We start from the raw sequence: 16,608 nt of genomic DNA, 5'->3' as shown, positions 1-16,608 counted from the left end.
ATAGAAATATGCACAGATCATGCACCATTTACAAGTAAAAACAGTCCTAAACAAATATGTTGGTGGATTTTGATGTGAGAGGACAACAGGGGATGAACTTTTTCACTAGGGGAAGCATTATTATGGATTATGGACTGGCATTTTATTATAGGATTATGGACTGGCAACGGTTTAAACACCTTAAAGATGGATTTGTTTATTACAAACACAGGTTTTTGCCTCACAAGATGTTAACTGATGGACTGGACTTGTGTGGATTACATGTGGATTATTATGATGTTTTTATCAGTCTGTTTAGACTCTCAATCTGACGGTACCCATTCACTGCAGAGAATCCACTGGAGCGCAAGAGATATAATGTTAAATTTCTCCAAATCTTTTGATCCAGTGAAGAAACAAACTCATGTACATCTTGAATGGCGAGTAAATTTTTGACAAATTTTCATTTTTGGGTGAACAGTTCCTTTAATTCGGTATGAAAACGTTTGATTTGCAAAATTAAAAGGTTAGTTTAAATCAATGCATTTATATCAAACCTCAAGCTACCCATGATATGGTTACATTTTGAAATGCTGGGTATTTTTAATGTAGCACGCACTGATATCACAAGAACTATGGCAAGAGCTGTTGGAGTCTTGTCAAGCGCTGTGTTGCAGATTCTTGGGTTTCTCTATTTTGTTCTGCTCTCACAATGTGAAAATGACAAGAGACACTGTATTCTTGTGATCTGGTCATCCGATTTAATTAACAATTTCCCATGAATAATTCCACTGGTCTACACTTGAAGTCTCTCATTTCAATACACACATCTTTCCATCTGTCTATATTTTCAAAGAGTGCTTTAAAATCTTTTTCTCCCTTTTTCTTCACTTTTAATCTCTATTACCTTCCTATACTAAGGGAATGTTTCTGAAGTAAGGAAACGATACTTTATTTTACTTTTTATCTGTTTTTATCTAGGCCTAAATGATGTAAAGCATTTTGAATTATTCAGAGATGTTTTTAAAACATCAGAAAATTTTCAGTCAATGCAGCCTCTGCTCTCATCATTTGCTCACCAAGCTCTAGTGTAAAAATGGCCAAAGAACATCCTCCTGATATCTGCTTACCTCCTCTCGCCGCTCGTCAGAAGGGCCCTTGAGCTCCCTGGCCTGGTCAGCTTTGGGGTCAAACAGGTAGATGTAGTCAGAGGAGTAACTGACCAGCACTTCTTGTCCATCTTCACTGTAACACAGAGAGGTGACGCGGCAGGATTTGGTGGACAGGTGCGCTGGGACGAAACGTACACACATGCCGATCGTCCCTCTGCCCATGTAGTTACCTAGTGAAACAGAGAAACCTTTTTAAGATCATTTGAAGAAAGCATTTAAAACGTTGGGCTTTTTCTAGTTTAAAGGAGGAACAAATGTTTTGTAGATTCAGAGGATGTGAAGTATTTTTTAAGGGGAACTTGAATATGTGGGCTATTCTTCTCAAATGAGTTCTGAGAGTTTAAGACCTCTCATTGCAGTAATCAAACCAGAAAAGACACAGATCCATAAATGATTCCAAATGCTAAATATAAAAGATCATTAAATCACATGGAGAATAAAAGAATAAAAGGCTGAAATGCTGAACATGAACTATTTCTCACCCGTAGCTCTTGTTCCCAGCATTCTTCTGTCATAGATCCTCACTGAGCTATCTGAGCAGCCCACAGCGAGATAGTAGGGGACCAGGGGGCAAATGGATATTGAGGTAGCGGCTCTCCGGCAATTAATCAAAATGTCCTGATAAGGGAGAGCATAGAAAGAGAGAAAGTGGGCAATGACATAGAGAGGGAGAGAGGAATAAATATGTGGATAGTAACAAACATAAAGAGGTTATCAGGAAATCTTTAAATAAACACAAACACAAAAAACACAAAGGTCAAATAGAAAGAACAGTTCTGTTTTTTTAGATATATGATTGATTGAGAGGAATATAATATATTAAATAGAAGTATTACTATTATTTTACATTTTTTGATTCTAATATTTTGTAAAATGTAATTTATTCCCATGATGGCAAAGCTGAATTTTCAGCAGCCATTAGTCTAGTCTTCTGATTTACATTATTCTTCAGAAAACGTAATATGATTTCTGGTGCTCTTTTTTGGTGCTCAAGAAAAATGTATTATTATCACTGTTGAAAACAGTTGTGCTGCTTAATATTTTTGTGGAAACTGTGAAACATTTTTCAGGGTGTGCAAAGAACAGGGTCAAGAGAACAGCATTTATTTCAAACATCTTTTGTAACATTATAAATAATCTTTACTGGAACTTTTGATCAATTTAATGCATCCTTACTAAATGAAATTAGCAACTATTAATTTTTTTTAAAAAGTATAAATGTTACTGCATTTACCATATATACCATTATAAGTATAAATTATATGTTACATAATGTATAAGTTATAAGTATAAATATTTTTTCTAGGTTCTCAAGGACCACTTGCAGCATCTTCACAAATAAAGGTTAAAAACCTTGCCATTCAATCAACAAAATATCAAACCAAATTGCATTTATTTTATATTTTAATATTTTATTTAATAGTTCCGCCCACAAAAAAAAAAAAAAAATCTAATTGGTTCAAAAATAGAAATATGCACAGATCATGCACCATTTACAAGTAAAAAAAGTCCTAAACAAATATGTTGGTGGATTTTGATGTGAGAGGACAACAGGGGATGAACTTTTTCACTAGGGGAAGCATTATTATGGATTATGGACTGGCATTTTATTATAGGATTATGGACTGGCAACGGTTTAAACACCTTAAAGATGGATTTGTTTATTACAAACACAGGTTTTTGCCTCACAAGATGTTAACTGATGGACTGGACTTGTGTGGATTACATGTGGATTATTATGATGTTTTTATCAGTCTGTTTAGACTCTCAATCTGACGGTACCCATTCACTGCAGAGAATCCACTGGAGCGCAAGAGATATAATGTTAAATTTCTCCAAATCTTTTGATCCAGTGAAGAAACAAACTCATGTACATCTTGAATGGCGAGTAAATTTTTGACAAATTTTCATTTTTGGGTGAACAGTTCCTTTAATTCGGTATGAAAACGTTTGATTTGCAAAATTAAAAGGTTAGTTTAAATCAATGCATTTATATCAAACCTCAAGCTACCCATGATATGGTTACATTTTGAAATGCTGGGTATTTTTAATGTAGCACGCACTGATATCACAAGAACTATGGCAAGAGCTGTTGGAGTCTTGTCAAGCGCTGTGTTGCAGATTCTTGGGTTTCTCTATTTTGTTCTGCTCTCACAATGTGAAAATGACAAGAGACACTGTATTCTTGTGATCTGGTCATCCGATTTAATTAACAATTTCCCATGAATAATTCCACTGGTCTACACTTGAAGTCTCTCATTTCAATACACACATCTTTCCATCTGTCTATATTTTCAAAGAGTGCTTTAAAATCTTTTTCTCCCTTTTTCTTCACTTTTAATCTCTATTACCTTCCTATACTAAGGGAATGTTTCTGAAGTAAGGAAACGATACTTTATTTTACTTTTTATCTGTTTTTATCTAGGCCTAAATGATGTAAAGCATTTTGAATTATTCAGAGATGTTTTTAAAACATCAGAAAATTTTCAGTCAATGCAGCCTCTGCTCTCATCATTTGCTCACCAAGCTCTAGTGTAAAAATGGCCAAAGAACATCCTCCTGATATCTGCTTACCTCCTCTCGCCGCTCGTCAGAAGGGCCCTTGAGCTCCCTGGCCTGGTCAGCTTTGGGGTCAAACAGGTAGATGTAGTCAGAGGAGTAACTGACCAGCACTTCTTGTCCATCTTCACTGTAACACAGAGAGGTGACGCGGCAGGATTTGGTGGACAGGTGCGCTGGGACGAAACGTACACACATGCCGATCGTCCCCCTGCCCATGTAGTTACCTAGTGAAACAGAGAAACCTTTTTAAGATCATTTGAAGAAAGCATTTAAAACGTTGGGCTTTTTCTAGTTTAAAGGAGGAACAAATGTTTTGTAGATTCAGAGGATGTGAAGTATTTTTTAAGGGGAACTTGAATATGTGGGCTATTCTTCTCAAATGAGTTCTGAGAGTTTAAGACCTCTCATTGCAGTAATCAAACCAGAAAAGACACAGATCCATAAATGATTCCAAATGCTAAATATAAAAGATATTATTATCACTGTTGAAAACAGTTGTGCTGCTTAATATTTTTGTGGAAACTGTGAAACATTTTTCAGGGTGTGCAAAGAACAGGGTCAAGAGAACAGCATTTATTTCAAACATCTTTTGTAATATTATAAATAGTCTTTACTGGAACTTTTGATCAATTTAATGCACCCTTACTAAATGAAATTAGCAACTATTAATTTTTTTAAAAAAGTATAAATGTTACTGCATTTACCATATATACCATTATAAGTATAAATTATATGTTACATAATGTATAAGTTATAAGTATAAATATTTTTTCTAGGTTCTCAAGGACCACTTGCAGCATCTTCACAAATAAAGGTTAAAAACCTTGCCATTCAATCAACAAAATATCAAACCAAATTGCATTTATTTTATATTTTAATATTTTATTTAATAGTTCCGCCCACAAAAAAAAAAAAAAAAATCTAATTGGTTCAAAATCCTGCTTCACATGTATTGTATACAGTAGTTTGAAGCCCTGCTACTAACAGAACCCAAGCAGAGATCCAAACAGCACTTACAAGTAGTGTGCTTGTAGTCTTTGCCTCACAAAAAAATGCCTTCTGATAGCAACAGAAAGCAATCGTGCCCTAATGCTAATAGCGTCCTCACCACACACACTCTGTGGGTAGAGAAATCACGGTTGGAGGCTGCTTCCTCATAAAAACGTATCTGAGGTGCAGGTTCTGCATCAGTGTTATTCACCAGCTGTAATGGTGAGACTTAACGGTGTGGGAGGGGAGCCTGATCTCAGATCAGTACAGCTCCTCCCCAGAGCTCTACCAGGAAGAAACATGCTGAGCTTTTGGATATACAGTATTTGATGATGTATGCATCTACTACACAGTCAAATTCTTCTTACATCTTTACAGTCCTCTTTTGTGCAGCTCGTCTTCATCCGCATGTCAAACCACCTCACTGTACCATCTTCTCCACAGGACAAAAAGGTATATGGGTCATTTGGCACTGTCATTATCTGTAGATAGAATCAGAAAGAGAGAAATATGTGAGACGTCAACCTCCACCTCGCCACACGTCAACTGCAAACAAAGACATTGCTGACACAGAGATACATTCCCAATCCCTCTTGTGTCTTTTATTTCCTTCTCACTGTGCTCTTTAAATAACATTGTACCTCATAAGCAGTGCCATAGTGGCAGGTGAACTGGCACTGCCTGTTGATTTCTTGGCTCTTCTCTGTGTGTGTGTAGAAAATGATGCCATCTCCTGAGCAGGACACAATCTGTTGATCGTTAGTGTGGGGCATGAACTTTGCGCTGAAGATGTTGGCCCGGTGTCCTGAACGAATAGTTGTCTTTACCTAAAGGCAAAAGTACAGTATGGCAATTTTAACATAACTGAACAAAACATCAACAAATAGGCCACTGATCTGCACAGGGTTAGTTTAAAGGCACAATATGTAAGATTTTTTTATTAAAATATCCAAAAACCACTAGAACAGTGTTATATATTTTGCTGACTTGTGTACTTACATTATCCCAAATGTTTAGAAGAATGTTTAAATCCAGAGAAATAAGCAATTTTAATTAGTGACACGGACCATAGTGTGCCATAGTGTGCCACGGACCATAGTGTACGGACCACAATGACACGTGTCCATAGTGTCATTGTGTCACCTGCCAATGACGTCATACACCCTTTAACAAATCATTAGCTCATCCATGAACATGATTTCTGCCCGAGTCCCGTCGGATTGCATCGGCTGTGGGGATGAAGACCACAACTCCCATGATTCCACACTCGGTCACGGTGTCATCAAACTACGCCTTTGTCTATTTCTTTATTTTGAATACGCGCCCTCTAGCAGCGAAAAATACATATTGTGCCTTTAATCAAGCTTTAACATTTTAAAAAGATCAGAATTCAATGCATCCACTTTTTTAGATTCTTTTCTAGAAAATTCTGGCAGATATTGATTGAGAGAGATGAGAGTTATTTTCATGTTATGACCTATAACTAATAAATGGCTGTTATATATTCTATATTCTATAGAACTTAATCTAAATGGTATTTTATCTAAATAAATGAAAAATAAAATGCTATAAAATTTAAATCAATAATTAAAAAAATAACAGCTTACTAAAAAAAATACATTTAACAGTGTTATTAAATTATCACTTAGTTCTTATAGTTTAACTTTTAATGAGTATTAGACGACAGCAAAGGTAATCTATACAAGTATGTAAATTAGAGCGAATCACATCCAATATTGACCAATACGGATCATTAAAAATTCTAATATAGTAAGATAACCAATATGGTACTGACTGTATGCCAGCTATTCAAAATAATTCAATATTTTATTTGTAGCATTTGTGTCTTTAACTTACCTTTCTGTTGTAAGCGTTTGTGATAACCAAGTTAGTGTCATCGGAACCTGATAAGATGTATTCTCCTGTGTCATTCCAGGATATGGTGTTAACCTTTAAAGAAACATGAAAACCAGCTAATATAAACACCAATTTCTTAAATTGAAAAGCTTGTTTCTTCTGTTCCATAAACTGTGCCATAATTTAACATATCTCCATCAATTTCTTTAAAGAAATAGTGCACCAGAAATGAACAGTCTGTCATCATTGATGCAAAAACCCATATAAGTTCTTCTTTGGAACACAAAAGGAGATATTTTGAAGAATTCGTGTTCCACAGAAGAAAGTCATTTCTATTTGTTGACATCATTAACTGAGCATCACTGATAACATTATTATTTTAACCATCACCTAAAATCCTGCTTTAAGATTTTAGAGCTGAAATGGACTGAGGTAGTGTGTGCTGCCTGTGCCTTTAAGAGCAAGCGATCAATATTTCACGCTTTTCCTCCTCTTTCTAGAGCAGCTCAAACCTCATCACACAGGGTCCATTTCCTTTGACCTCTTCCTTTCTAAAATAACATCACTGGGAGGGATTAAGCATTTATCCCTTATTCTGCTCTTCCGCTTTTCACTCTGCGGTTCTGCTTTGTGTAGTGGCGAGATGGAATTAGATTGTGTTAAGATGCACTGCATGTTAAAATAACAAGCGCTGAAAGCAGCCTGAACTGTGTCATTAGTGAATGCGGGGAGTCTGCTTTAAACGAGGCAACACTGGATCAGAACCTGAAATGTTACCCCAAAGCCAGGTGATAAAAGATACCCGACTCTTCTTGTAGTTAAAAATGCACAGCAGGTATTCTGTACATTTGTCCTGGTTTTACACATCAGCTGACACAGTTCAGAAAGAGTAAAAGAGGAAGGCCATCTGATCAAATGGAATAAACAAACTGTTTATAAACTGCATCTGTTAGCAATTTCTACAAATAGGGATAGCTTTTATAAAGCAGTAAAGACACAAATGCAATGTTCTTTTTAGGGAGAGAACTAGATATGTATGCTTGAAATACATTTTTTTTTGTAACATTACTCAAATCTTTAATGCCACTTTTGATTCATTTAGTGCATTTTAGTGCACTGAACAAATTAATTTCTTTCAACAAAAAAAATAAAAATCTTACTGACCCAAAACTTTTTAAACGTTAGTGTATTTCATCAGAATACATAATACACTGACACATAATATACAGATATTTTTGAATGGCCGTCAGTTGAGAAAGATGCTCATTGCATCCAGTATATTTATGGCATCTACCAGCAGGAGCTTTACAAAGGTGATGTGTTGTATCTGTTTGTGAACAGTCCTCGGTAGACATATTAAAGTGCTGCCATCTTTTCCTGCTGTGTTTCTGTGTTACTATCATACTCAGTATGAGGGACGTTTCCAGACAGTAGCAAAATACAGAATCGTTTTCACTGACACAAACAAATTGAAACCTGCTCCAACCATGGTTTTGCGAGTTTGTTAAAGCCTGTTAATTGTTATATTGGAGTGTGTGTCATTTGCGAGGCTTGCAATTAGAGTACATGGCTTTGTTGGATGTCCCAACAGTAAAGCTGCACTGACAAAATGACATCCCCAATGGCTGCCTGGTGCCTATCAGCATTTGAGTTTAAATCACTGACAGATAAAGAACAGGAGCCACTGATAAGTGGGCAGAAAGAGACGCACACACAACACTCACACAAAATACAAGCACAGTGATTCCCCTGAGACAAAATAACCCAGACAGACACATTCTCCTACGGGCACATTTATCAAGGAAAAAAATTAGCCAACAAAAAAGACTGCTGGGGGAGGAGCATCAGACACAACTAGAGACATCATCACAGGTGAAACAAAGACTTTAAAGACTTACACATCCATCGTGCACACTGAGAACGGCTTCGAGCTTCAGTCGTTGCACGAACTCTCTTCTGCCTATAGAGGGGAAAAAAATTAATTAATTTTATTGTGGCAATTTTCATGTACAAGATCATTTGTATTGTCTGTTAATTCACACAAGAGAATAACAACAAGGACATATATTTGACCTGTCCCACATTCAATACACATTTAATTCAGCCATTTACGGCTCATTTTCCAACTCCCCTAGAGTTAAACAGCTGAGTTTTACCGTTTTCGAATCCATTCAGCCGATCTCCGGGTCTGGCGGTAGCACTTTTAGCTGTAGCTTAGCATAGATCATTGAATCCGATTAGACCGTTAGCATCTTTGGTTAGCACCAAAGAGTTTCTATATTTTTCCTATTTAAAACGTGGCTCTTCTGTAGTTACATCGTGTACTAAGTCCGACAGAAAATGATATTTCGCAGCGCCTGAAAATAGGCTAACTTCTGTCAACATAACCAACGTGACCTTAACCAACGTGACCACCTCCCAGCTAGGTAACTTCCAATAAGCCTATTTTCAGGCGCTGCGTAATATCATTGCGCCTGCTGCAGTTTTAAATAGGAAAAATATAGAAACTCTTTGGTCTTTTTTGAGCGAGATGCTAACGGTCTAATCAGATTCAATGATCTATGCTAAGCTACAGCTAAAAGTGCTACCGCCAGACCCGGAGATCGGCTGAATGGATTCGAAAACGGTAAAACTCAGCTGTTTAACTCTAGGGGAGTTGGAAAATGAGCCTATTTTCAAAAATAGTGGAGTGTTCCTTTAAGCTGAGCTTAGCTGTACAGTACAATCAGAGGCAGTTTACTTTAAGTTTATATGAATAACAGGCACAATAATCTAAACCTGAAAGCTCATTTATGGTGTAAATCTAAGCTGAAGCATCCATGAAACTATATTATGTGGGTGAGGAGGCTGGAATGATTGTTAATGACTGCTGAAATCTTCATTGCTTTGGAGAAACGCCAGAAGACTATTACATTACCTCCAGCATTTGCTGAGTTGCTGTACAAAGACAGAAAACATCCTGTCGTACGTTGTTGTAGTAATGTCAACCACCCTGATTTGGTTCTTGTTTTAGTTTTTTTTGTCTAATCTCTTATAAAAATACCTCAGATTTATTTGACATGCAAACACTGTGGTTTAGGCCCAAATATTGGTGCTGTACAACAACTATACCTACTCACATTCAACACTGTTTGCATTAAGAAACATCTATAACATTTACGTTTCTGTTCCTGACAAGCGGATATCTGTGTGTGGCTGGTAAAAGACAGATCTTTCCATGGCTGTATTTTCAGCCTGTGTAATAAGGAGCTACAAATAGCAAGTGCCAAACTTAGGTCAACCATTTTCAATGGTGTGAGCCTGGAGAACAGCAGTAGCCTGAGATGACACTGCTCTATGCATTGATGGTACAACCTCACAGAAAATGGTCTGCCAACAGAAAGCAAAATTTAAAATTCATGCAAAAGCAATGTAGGTTAAATTCCACTCTCAATCCATTCACAAATGCATAAAACAGAGATACTCTGTGTTGTTGTTTTGGCTGCTCTGTTTCTAACCGTAAGCATTGGCAGGCTTTATAACATGAATGAGAGCCGAGCTAAATACGGAACACTCTGAACGATATGCTGTCATCACTATCTGAATGTGAGATCCAGAGTAAAACAGCTCACAGACACCAAAGACTGAACATACTGGCACACTCCATTAATCACATAGAATCCAGCATCCAATTCTTAGGGTACAGAGAAGAAATGAGCTAAACTTGTATTGTCTAAAATACATATTTGGGTCAGACTAGGTGGATTTTATTACATACGTGTGCTTTGAAGTCCGCCAAGACAGAATTTTATTTTATTTTATTTTGTGTGTGTGTGTGTGTGTGAACTATGAACTTTTTTGGAAACATTTTACAATCCTAATATGGTAATACTAAGGGTCTCTATCAAAAAATAAATATGAGCTAAACGATATATTTAATTCTTTTTTAATTATTTATTTAATCAGGGACAATACACATTAATAATACATAAAAATCTACGTTAAATGTGCCAGATTTAGCCAGGTGGCTAATTTTCATTTCCTTTACGGCAATAAATCAAAGATTTCCGCAAACCATATGAATCTGTACTTAATACTGACAATCATTCCAGAAACACAACATGTTTTGTGTCAGAAATCAAGAGCTAGTGCTGTTTGTCAGTACAAGAACCTTGAAATTTGATGGTGCATCAAGGTCACCCATGTAAAAAAGAAACCCTGTGTCTAAAGTTATTAAACCACAACAGCAATTGTCCCATATCAACAAATAAAATTGTGTTTTGCATGTTTTGAAGGATTAAACAACCTGTTCACACTAAGATTCCCTTCATTACCGTAAAGATTTGTGCTGATATTCAATGAATGCATACACCAATTTGCATACATACTGTAAAATGTAAAAACACAAGCCTATTAATATCTCATGATAGGTAGATACTTTTACTTTTAGATATTGCTTCTTCTACTATATTGTTCTTAATTGTCAGAGTGGTTTTCAAAAATAATTTTTCTGGGCACTTTATTTTATCTTACAAATGGTTCATTTTTATATGCCATGTTTGCTTATATATTTTAGAACATATTTAAACAAAGGACTCATGAAGAATTGATGGCATTAAACAATAATAGCATTTGTGGCATTTTCTGTGGGGTCTATTTCACTTTTGATATAATATGCAATTGTGCATATTTAATGAGATATGCATCATTTGCCTATTTAATAATATAAGTTTAAATAAGCAGAAATCATCACAAGGCAGAAAGGGAAGGAGAAAACTCCTCTTAAATCTGAATATCAACACAATGCAATCGAAGACAGAGCTCTTCCCAGACAAATCAGCTGGACATTTCATTTTTTTTTCTGAATCAAAATGTAACCAATAACACCGATAACACGTCGTTCTGAAAACAGATCAGCATCAGAGTAACAGGTCAGATGATCTTTAACCAGTGTCCCTGTCCTGTGTACAAGCTCAAATGACAGCTGTCACCTAGAAAGTCTTCGTAAACAAGTCTCCCAGATGACTTTCAAGTGCAACGGTGTGAGTGGTCGTAGTTTCTTACCTAAATAATTTGTCCTGACCGCATATGGATCTGTGCATCCAATAGTGCGTTTTCGCACATCCCAAATGAGGTTGCCAGAGCAGGACATGGTGTTTAAACCTCTAATGTTGAGACATGCATGGATGGAAAAGGGTAGAGCAGACGATTTTCTTGTGTGTTTGTGTTCCTTCCGTGCCGTTTGATTATTATTGTTTCCTTTTACAGCGCCTAATAGTCGCTATAAGTTCATCGACAACTGACACTGGACGAATGAGAGAATATTACTCCTCAAAATCGACAACACCGCGGCGATCCGTTTCCGACACTTTGTGCATGGCTGCTTTGAGGTGTAGTAAAATATTGTGTTTCTTGTTTGGCTATCCGCTTTAGCCTCTGCTGCTCTGGTACGTCAAATCCATCTCGAGCCCAAAGCCAATGGAAGGGAATGGGCGGGTCGCTCTGGAGTCTGGAGAGCGTCAAACGTGCGTAGAAGTTACGCCGAATCGAGGATCCCTGAGGATCCCTGATTGCATTCAAATCTCAACACTATTTTTTGTTTCAAGTATATGTAACAGTAGTTTAAAGCTATTAGTTGAGAAGATTTGGTAACTGACGTGCGGATAAAACTACCCATGGTAATGTCTTTATTTCAAAAATGGAAACTGGTGATTGGTCCCTACTTAAAAGCGATGAGAAAAGTAACATGTCCCATTTATTTTCTTTAAAAAATACAGGAATAAAAACAAGGAATTAAAATATTTTAGGGATTTAAAAACACAAGAACAACACTATATCAGCAGCAGTCTGGACGACAGTAATAACACTCATTTAAAAAAATGTAATTCAATTGTAAATATAGTTTTAAAATATGAAAAATATGTAGACCTATTTGACAAGAATAAAGTGTACAACTAATTTAGACAAAACACGTCTTGCAAATATAAACGCAATGCAGTGTATTTAAATAACACACTGCATTGTATTAAACAAATCAGCCAATTGATAAATGTTTGTTCTGAACCCTGTGAATGACGATTTTTTTTTTTTTAAGAAATTAATGGAAACTTTTAACTTTCACGCCCAGCATTCCACAATAACAATCTCTACACATAACCGCGAAAACAGCTTATTTTCTCAATGCGACCTGACCAGGCCCCGCCTTTCAACAGCGTGCGAACCCCTTCCAGCCAATCACACAGAGGCGTGACCACATTAACCAATCCTTCATCTTAGAGGCTCAACTACGTCATGACGCAATTGACTGACACTTCACATGACAACATAGGAGTAAACTGCATTAGCAAGGTCGAAAGTAGGACAATAACGTAGACTTTGTACTTTATGCGTGTCCAAAGGTCTTGTTTTCCTGACTACGGTCTCTTGCCTTTTGGAAACATCACGGGACAATAGCAGCAGAGTGCTTTGCATGTCCTAAGCGGTATTTTCGTGCGTGCAGTGTTAGCATTTAGCTTGCTTAGCAGTCATCATGGCTATAGTGGGGCTGAGAGCTTCTTACCACAGAATCCTCGACAGGATCGAGCATATGCTACCGGCTAAACTGAGACCCGTTTATAACCACCCTGCAGGTAACGCAAATGCTGTAAGCGTGACAGCTTATTTGTGACTGATACTGATCCTTGAGGTGGCAGCATGCCCTGAAGTGTTGCATATGACGGTGCAGTCATAGAGACTGCTACCTGAGCAGGTGTTTTTGTCTCATTGTTTAAGGTCAAAAACAGTGACTCCAATGCTTTAAAATAAAGGTAATAATGAACTTGGTACACGAACAGATCAGAATTAGTCTACTTAGATGCATAGCCTAGAATGGAATTTAGGTTTAAGATATAGAAAATGTTTTAAAGGGGTCATATGATGCGATTTCAAGTTTTCCTTTCTTTCGTGAACCTAGGAGAGGAGGTAATTCTGACTTTGCTATGACAATCTGGCGCTTCTGAATCAGCTACTGTTTTGTTATTAGTTTAAGTATTTGCTATTGACTGTTCAAATGTGGAGTTTTGCGCATCGTGTGTGTGTGTGTGTGTGCGAGAGAGAGAGAGAGCGAGCGAGGGGGGCGCACTGGGTCAGCTGGCCAATCAGAGCAGACTGCGCTTGTCGGAAGGAGGGACTTTGTAGAAAAGGAAGCGTTTAAGAGAGGCGGGGCATAGAGGACCTACAATAATGTACAGTATTTGAAAAAGAATGTGTTTTTTTAACATTAAAGCATGTCAACATATTCTGTTACACCAAATACACAAAATAATGATCTTTTAAAAAGCATCATATGACCCCTTTAAAAAGGTGCTTGAGGCGTATCTATATGGTAATGAATTATAGCCACTGTATGATATGTAGAAATGTATTACAATTATTATTATAATTTTGTATTTATTTATAATTTATTTATTTTGATTCTGAATTGTTGTCTGCAGTTCTGGTCTTGCCATACTTGCTTTTATGAGTGTTTTTGGCACTTTCAATGATTTTGAGTACAAAATGGGGCTTAAAATTCTTTTTTTTACGTATTTATACATAAGTGAGAAATAACACTGTCTTTTCATTTTAAACAATTGGTCAGTGAAACGATGTCTAAACTTGTGTTTAACTAAATATGTTTAAACTAATTATATGTGTTTTCAAATTTTGGGGCATGACTAAATGCTGTTAAAAGTCTTGATTTATGTGATTGTAACTTTCCAACTAGTATTACTAAGTGTTAGTATTATTTATGATTTTGGATGGATTTTTGAAACAATAATCCATTGTTCGTGTAAAATTTTAATTGTACATGTAATGAGAGAGATACTACAAAAAGAAAAAAGAAAAACAATGTTATGGGTCACCAAAGTGTACTGTATTTGTGGAAAGTGCCCTTGAGAAACAGAAATCATTCTCGGTAATATTGTCTGTTACTGAATAATGAGTTTTCTTAAGGGAGTCAGTGTGTTTATAGTTCTAGTCATTGGTGGTAGAATAAATAGAGATCAAATTACATGTGTGTTGATAAGCAGAGGACAGAGGTTGACTGACAAGAAACTAAAAAAAGATTAAACGAACAGTGCTGGCATGCAGATTTTTACCTCAGCTTTGGCAGAGGGAGGGGGGTCATATTTAGCGCTAGGGATGACTGATCTTTTATTAAATTATATTAAAATGGATTTTTAACATGCTGATTGTTTTTTTAGATGTTCTAAAACAAGTCTGTTGCATTATGTTGATCACTGATGGCTCAAACTCCACGAAGCTGATCAGTGCATTTAGTCTTATTGAATATTTAAACATTGACTGTTTACAGATAATAATCCATAATTGGTTAAACATTTATACCATCAGCCATTGTATATTGTATTTCTTATTGAAAATTAATTTAAGTCTGAGCTTCGGCATGGTGTGGTGCACATACCCACAACACAGAACCATCAGGTCACAGTGACGCAGGTTCAAGTCTGTGTCCTTTAGTGCTGTAAAAAAAAAACCTTGGGAAGATATACATATTTGGTACAATATGTATACAAAACACAACCACAAAGTGTACTTGCAAGAACAAGTATTTAGTGTAAAGTGTATTTTTTTTAATCACCTAATAATTCTCTTCTGTGTTAGTGCTTTAGGTTTTGTAAGTTGAATCACCCGATACCTGTCACAATTACACACATTTGACCTGTGAAACATGAGTTTAACTGTATTGATTTGCTTTTTGTTTAGGTCCAAAGACTGTTTTCTTCTGGGCACCAATGTTTAAATGGGTAAGATTAACAACACACAGTATCTAGATGTTCTTTGGATTGATTGATATTTATTTATTTATATATAAATAGTTTAATTTCTGATTTCTCACAGGGTCTGGTCATAGCTGGCTTAGCAGACATGACACGTCCAGCAGATAAACTCAGTACCTCCCAATCTGCTGTGTTGACTGCCACAGGTATATATCACACAGTAACCAAAAAAAATTTAAATAAAACTAAACAATTCAAAGATCCCAATCTCCCTCACTCTCTGTTTTTCAGGACTTATTTGGTCCAGGTATTCTTTGGTTATTATACCCAAGAACTGGAATCTCTTTGCTGTAAACTTCTTTGTTGGAGGTGCAGGAGGATCACAGCTCTTCAGAATATGGAAGTGAGTACTCTCATTCACCTACAGAATACATGCTATAAAATCACTTAAATGGGGAAATAAGCAAAAGGTGAATGTTCTTGATTTTAGACTTTTGTCCAGTTTCCAAACAAACCTTGAACTGACGCAAACAGTCTGGCAGTGTAGTGCATTGTCTTGTTTAAAAGCCATCTGATACCATGTCATTCTCAACCGCTATGTGTAATTCATCTCTGGATTAGTCGATGACTGTGACAAAAAAGTAAAACTTAGTCAGCATGAAATTATTTTTTAATAGGATTTTTTTGTTTCTTATAAATGATATTTGTGCACATCATTATTTATTTATTTTTAATTCACATGCCCTTGTAATCTTCAATCAAAATAACCTCTCTTCCCCCTTGCACCATCACCTCTTCTCTTCTCTGACGACATGTTCACTGTTGCAAGGGCAGGACAATAACCTCTCCCCTCCAGCAATCTGTCACTCACATGAAATCGCAGCAATAGCAAATGACAATGATCCAATCAATTCCTGCTGGACCAAATTAAATCCTGCCTTACAAATTTTTTCCTTGTTCAAGAAGCCGTTCTGCTCGGATATACATCACAATAGGATAGAAAAGATGAACTTAACTTCCATTTCATGTCAAGTAGGACACAGGGGCGTCAGCTATGTAGATGTATATAATAAGATATCTTATAAGGAATCAACTGCATAGTCTAATTCAAGAATGGGCAACTTTGATAGTGACGAGGGCCAGTAAGTTTTCTCCTTTATACCAAGGCGCTAGATAACTAATACACGTCCACACACCTTTTACACTGTCTTACTCAATTTCCTTTTTATTGAAGGAAATCAAAGTATAAATAATGTCATTTGTTTTAATTTTTTTTTATTACCTATTAAATTTGTTGCAGTGATGCCAAT

General features: G+C 36.3%; 3 protein-coding genes across 8 annotated transcripts in view; 1 reads left to right on the top strand and 2 right to left on the bottom strand.

Moving 5' to 3' along the window:
- The window catches only part of LOC107756777 (DDB1- and CUL4-associated factor 6-like), a 36,767-nt gene extending 24,769 nt beyond the window's left edge, over window positions 1-11,998 (bottom strand). For 5 of the 6 annotated variants that reach the window (XM_016574024.1, XM_016574023.1, XM_016574025.1 and 2 more), the window contains exons 1-7: window positions 11,604-11,998; window positions 8,459-8,520; window positions 6,561-6,653; window positions 5,345-5,530; window positions 5,072-5,185; window positions 1,634-1,769; window positions 1,110-1,321 (exon numbers count right to left, since the gene is read on the bottom strand). In XM_016574024.1, the coding sequence (XP_016429510.1) occupies window positions 1,110-1,321; window positions 1,634-1,769; window positions 5,072-5,185; window positions 5,345-5,530; window positions 6,561-6,653; window positions 8,459-8,520; window positions 11,604-11,691 (891 nt within the window). In that variant the 5' untranslated portion in view covers window positions 11,692-11,998. The remainder of the gene's footprint in view (window positions 1-1,109; window positions 1,322-1,633; window positions 1,770-5,071; window positions 5,186-5,344; window positions 5,531-6,560; window positions 6,654-8,458; window positions 8,521-11,603) is intronic. The other variant, XM_016574026.1, reaches the window with a different exon arrangement.
- On the bottom strand, window positions 3,075-3,932 carry LOC107756779 (DDB1- and CUL4-associated factor 6-like). The gene is made up of 2 exons (XM_016574032.1): window positions 3,726-3,932; window positions 3,075-3,296 (listed from the first exon to the last, which is right to left on the bottom strand). The coding sequence occupies exons 1-2, from the start codon at window positions 3,927-3,929 to the stop codon at window positions 3,255-3,257; spliced, it is 246 nt and encodes an 81-aa protein (XP_016429518.1). The 5' UTR covers window positions 3,930-3,932; the 3' UTR covers window positions 3,075-3,254.
- An 864-nt stretch (window positions 11,999-12,862) lies between the features above and the next one.
- On the top strand, window positions 12,863-15,705 carry LOC107756740 (mitochondrial pyruvate carrier 2-like). Its single transcript, XM_016573952.1, has 4 exons — window positions 12,863-13,168; window positions 15,285-15,325; window positions 15,420-15,504; window positions 15,590-15,705. Exons 1-4 carry the CDS (start codon window positions 13,069-13,071, stop codon window positions 15,703-15,705), a joined length of 342 nt encoding a protein of 113 aa, XP_016429438.1. The 5' UTR covers window positions 12,863-13,068.
- Window positions 15,706-16,608: the final 903 nt, after the last annotated feature.

Source organism: Sinocyclocheilus rhinocerous, unplaced genomic scaffold (assembly GCF_001515625.1).
Source record: "Sinocyclocheilus rhinocerous isolate Xijiao unplaced genomic scaffold, SAMN03320098_v1.1 scaffold382, whole genome shotgun sequence".
In the NCBI taxonomy this organism is placed as follows: Eukaryota; Metazoa; Chordata; class Actinopteri; order Cypriniformes; family Cyprinidae; genus Sinocyclocheilus; species Sinocyclocheilus rhinocerous.
The sequence above is the reverse complement of the archived record's forward strand: the minus strand, read 5'-3'. Positions and strand labels throughout refer to the sequence as shown.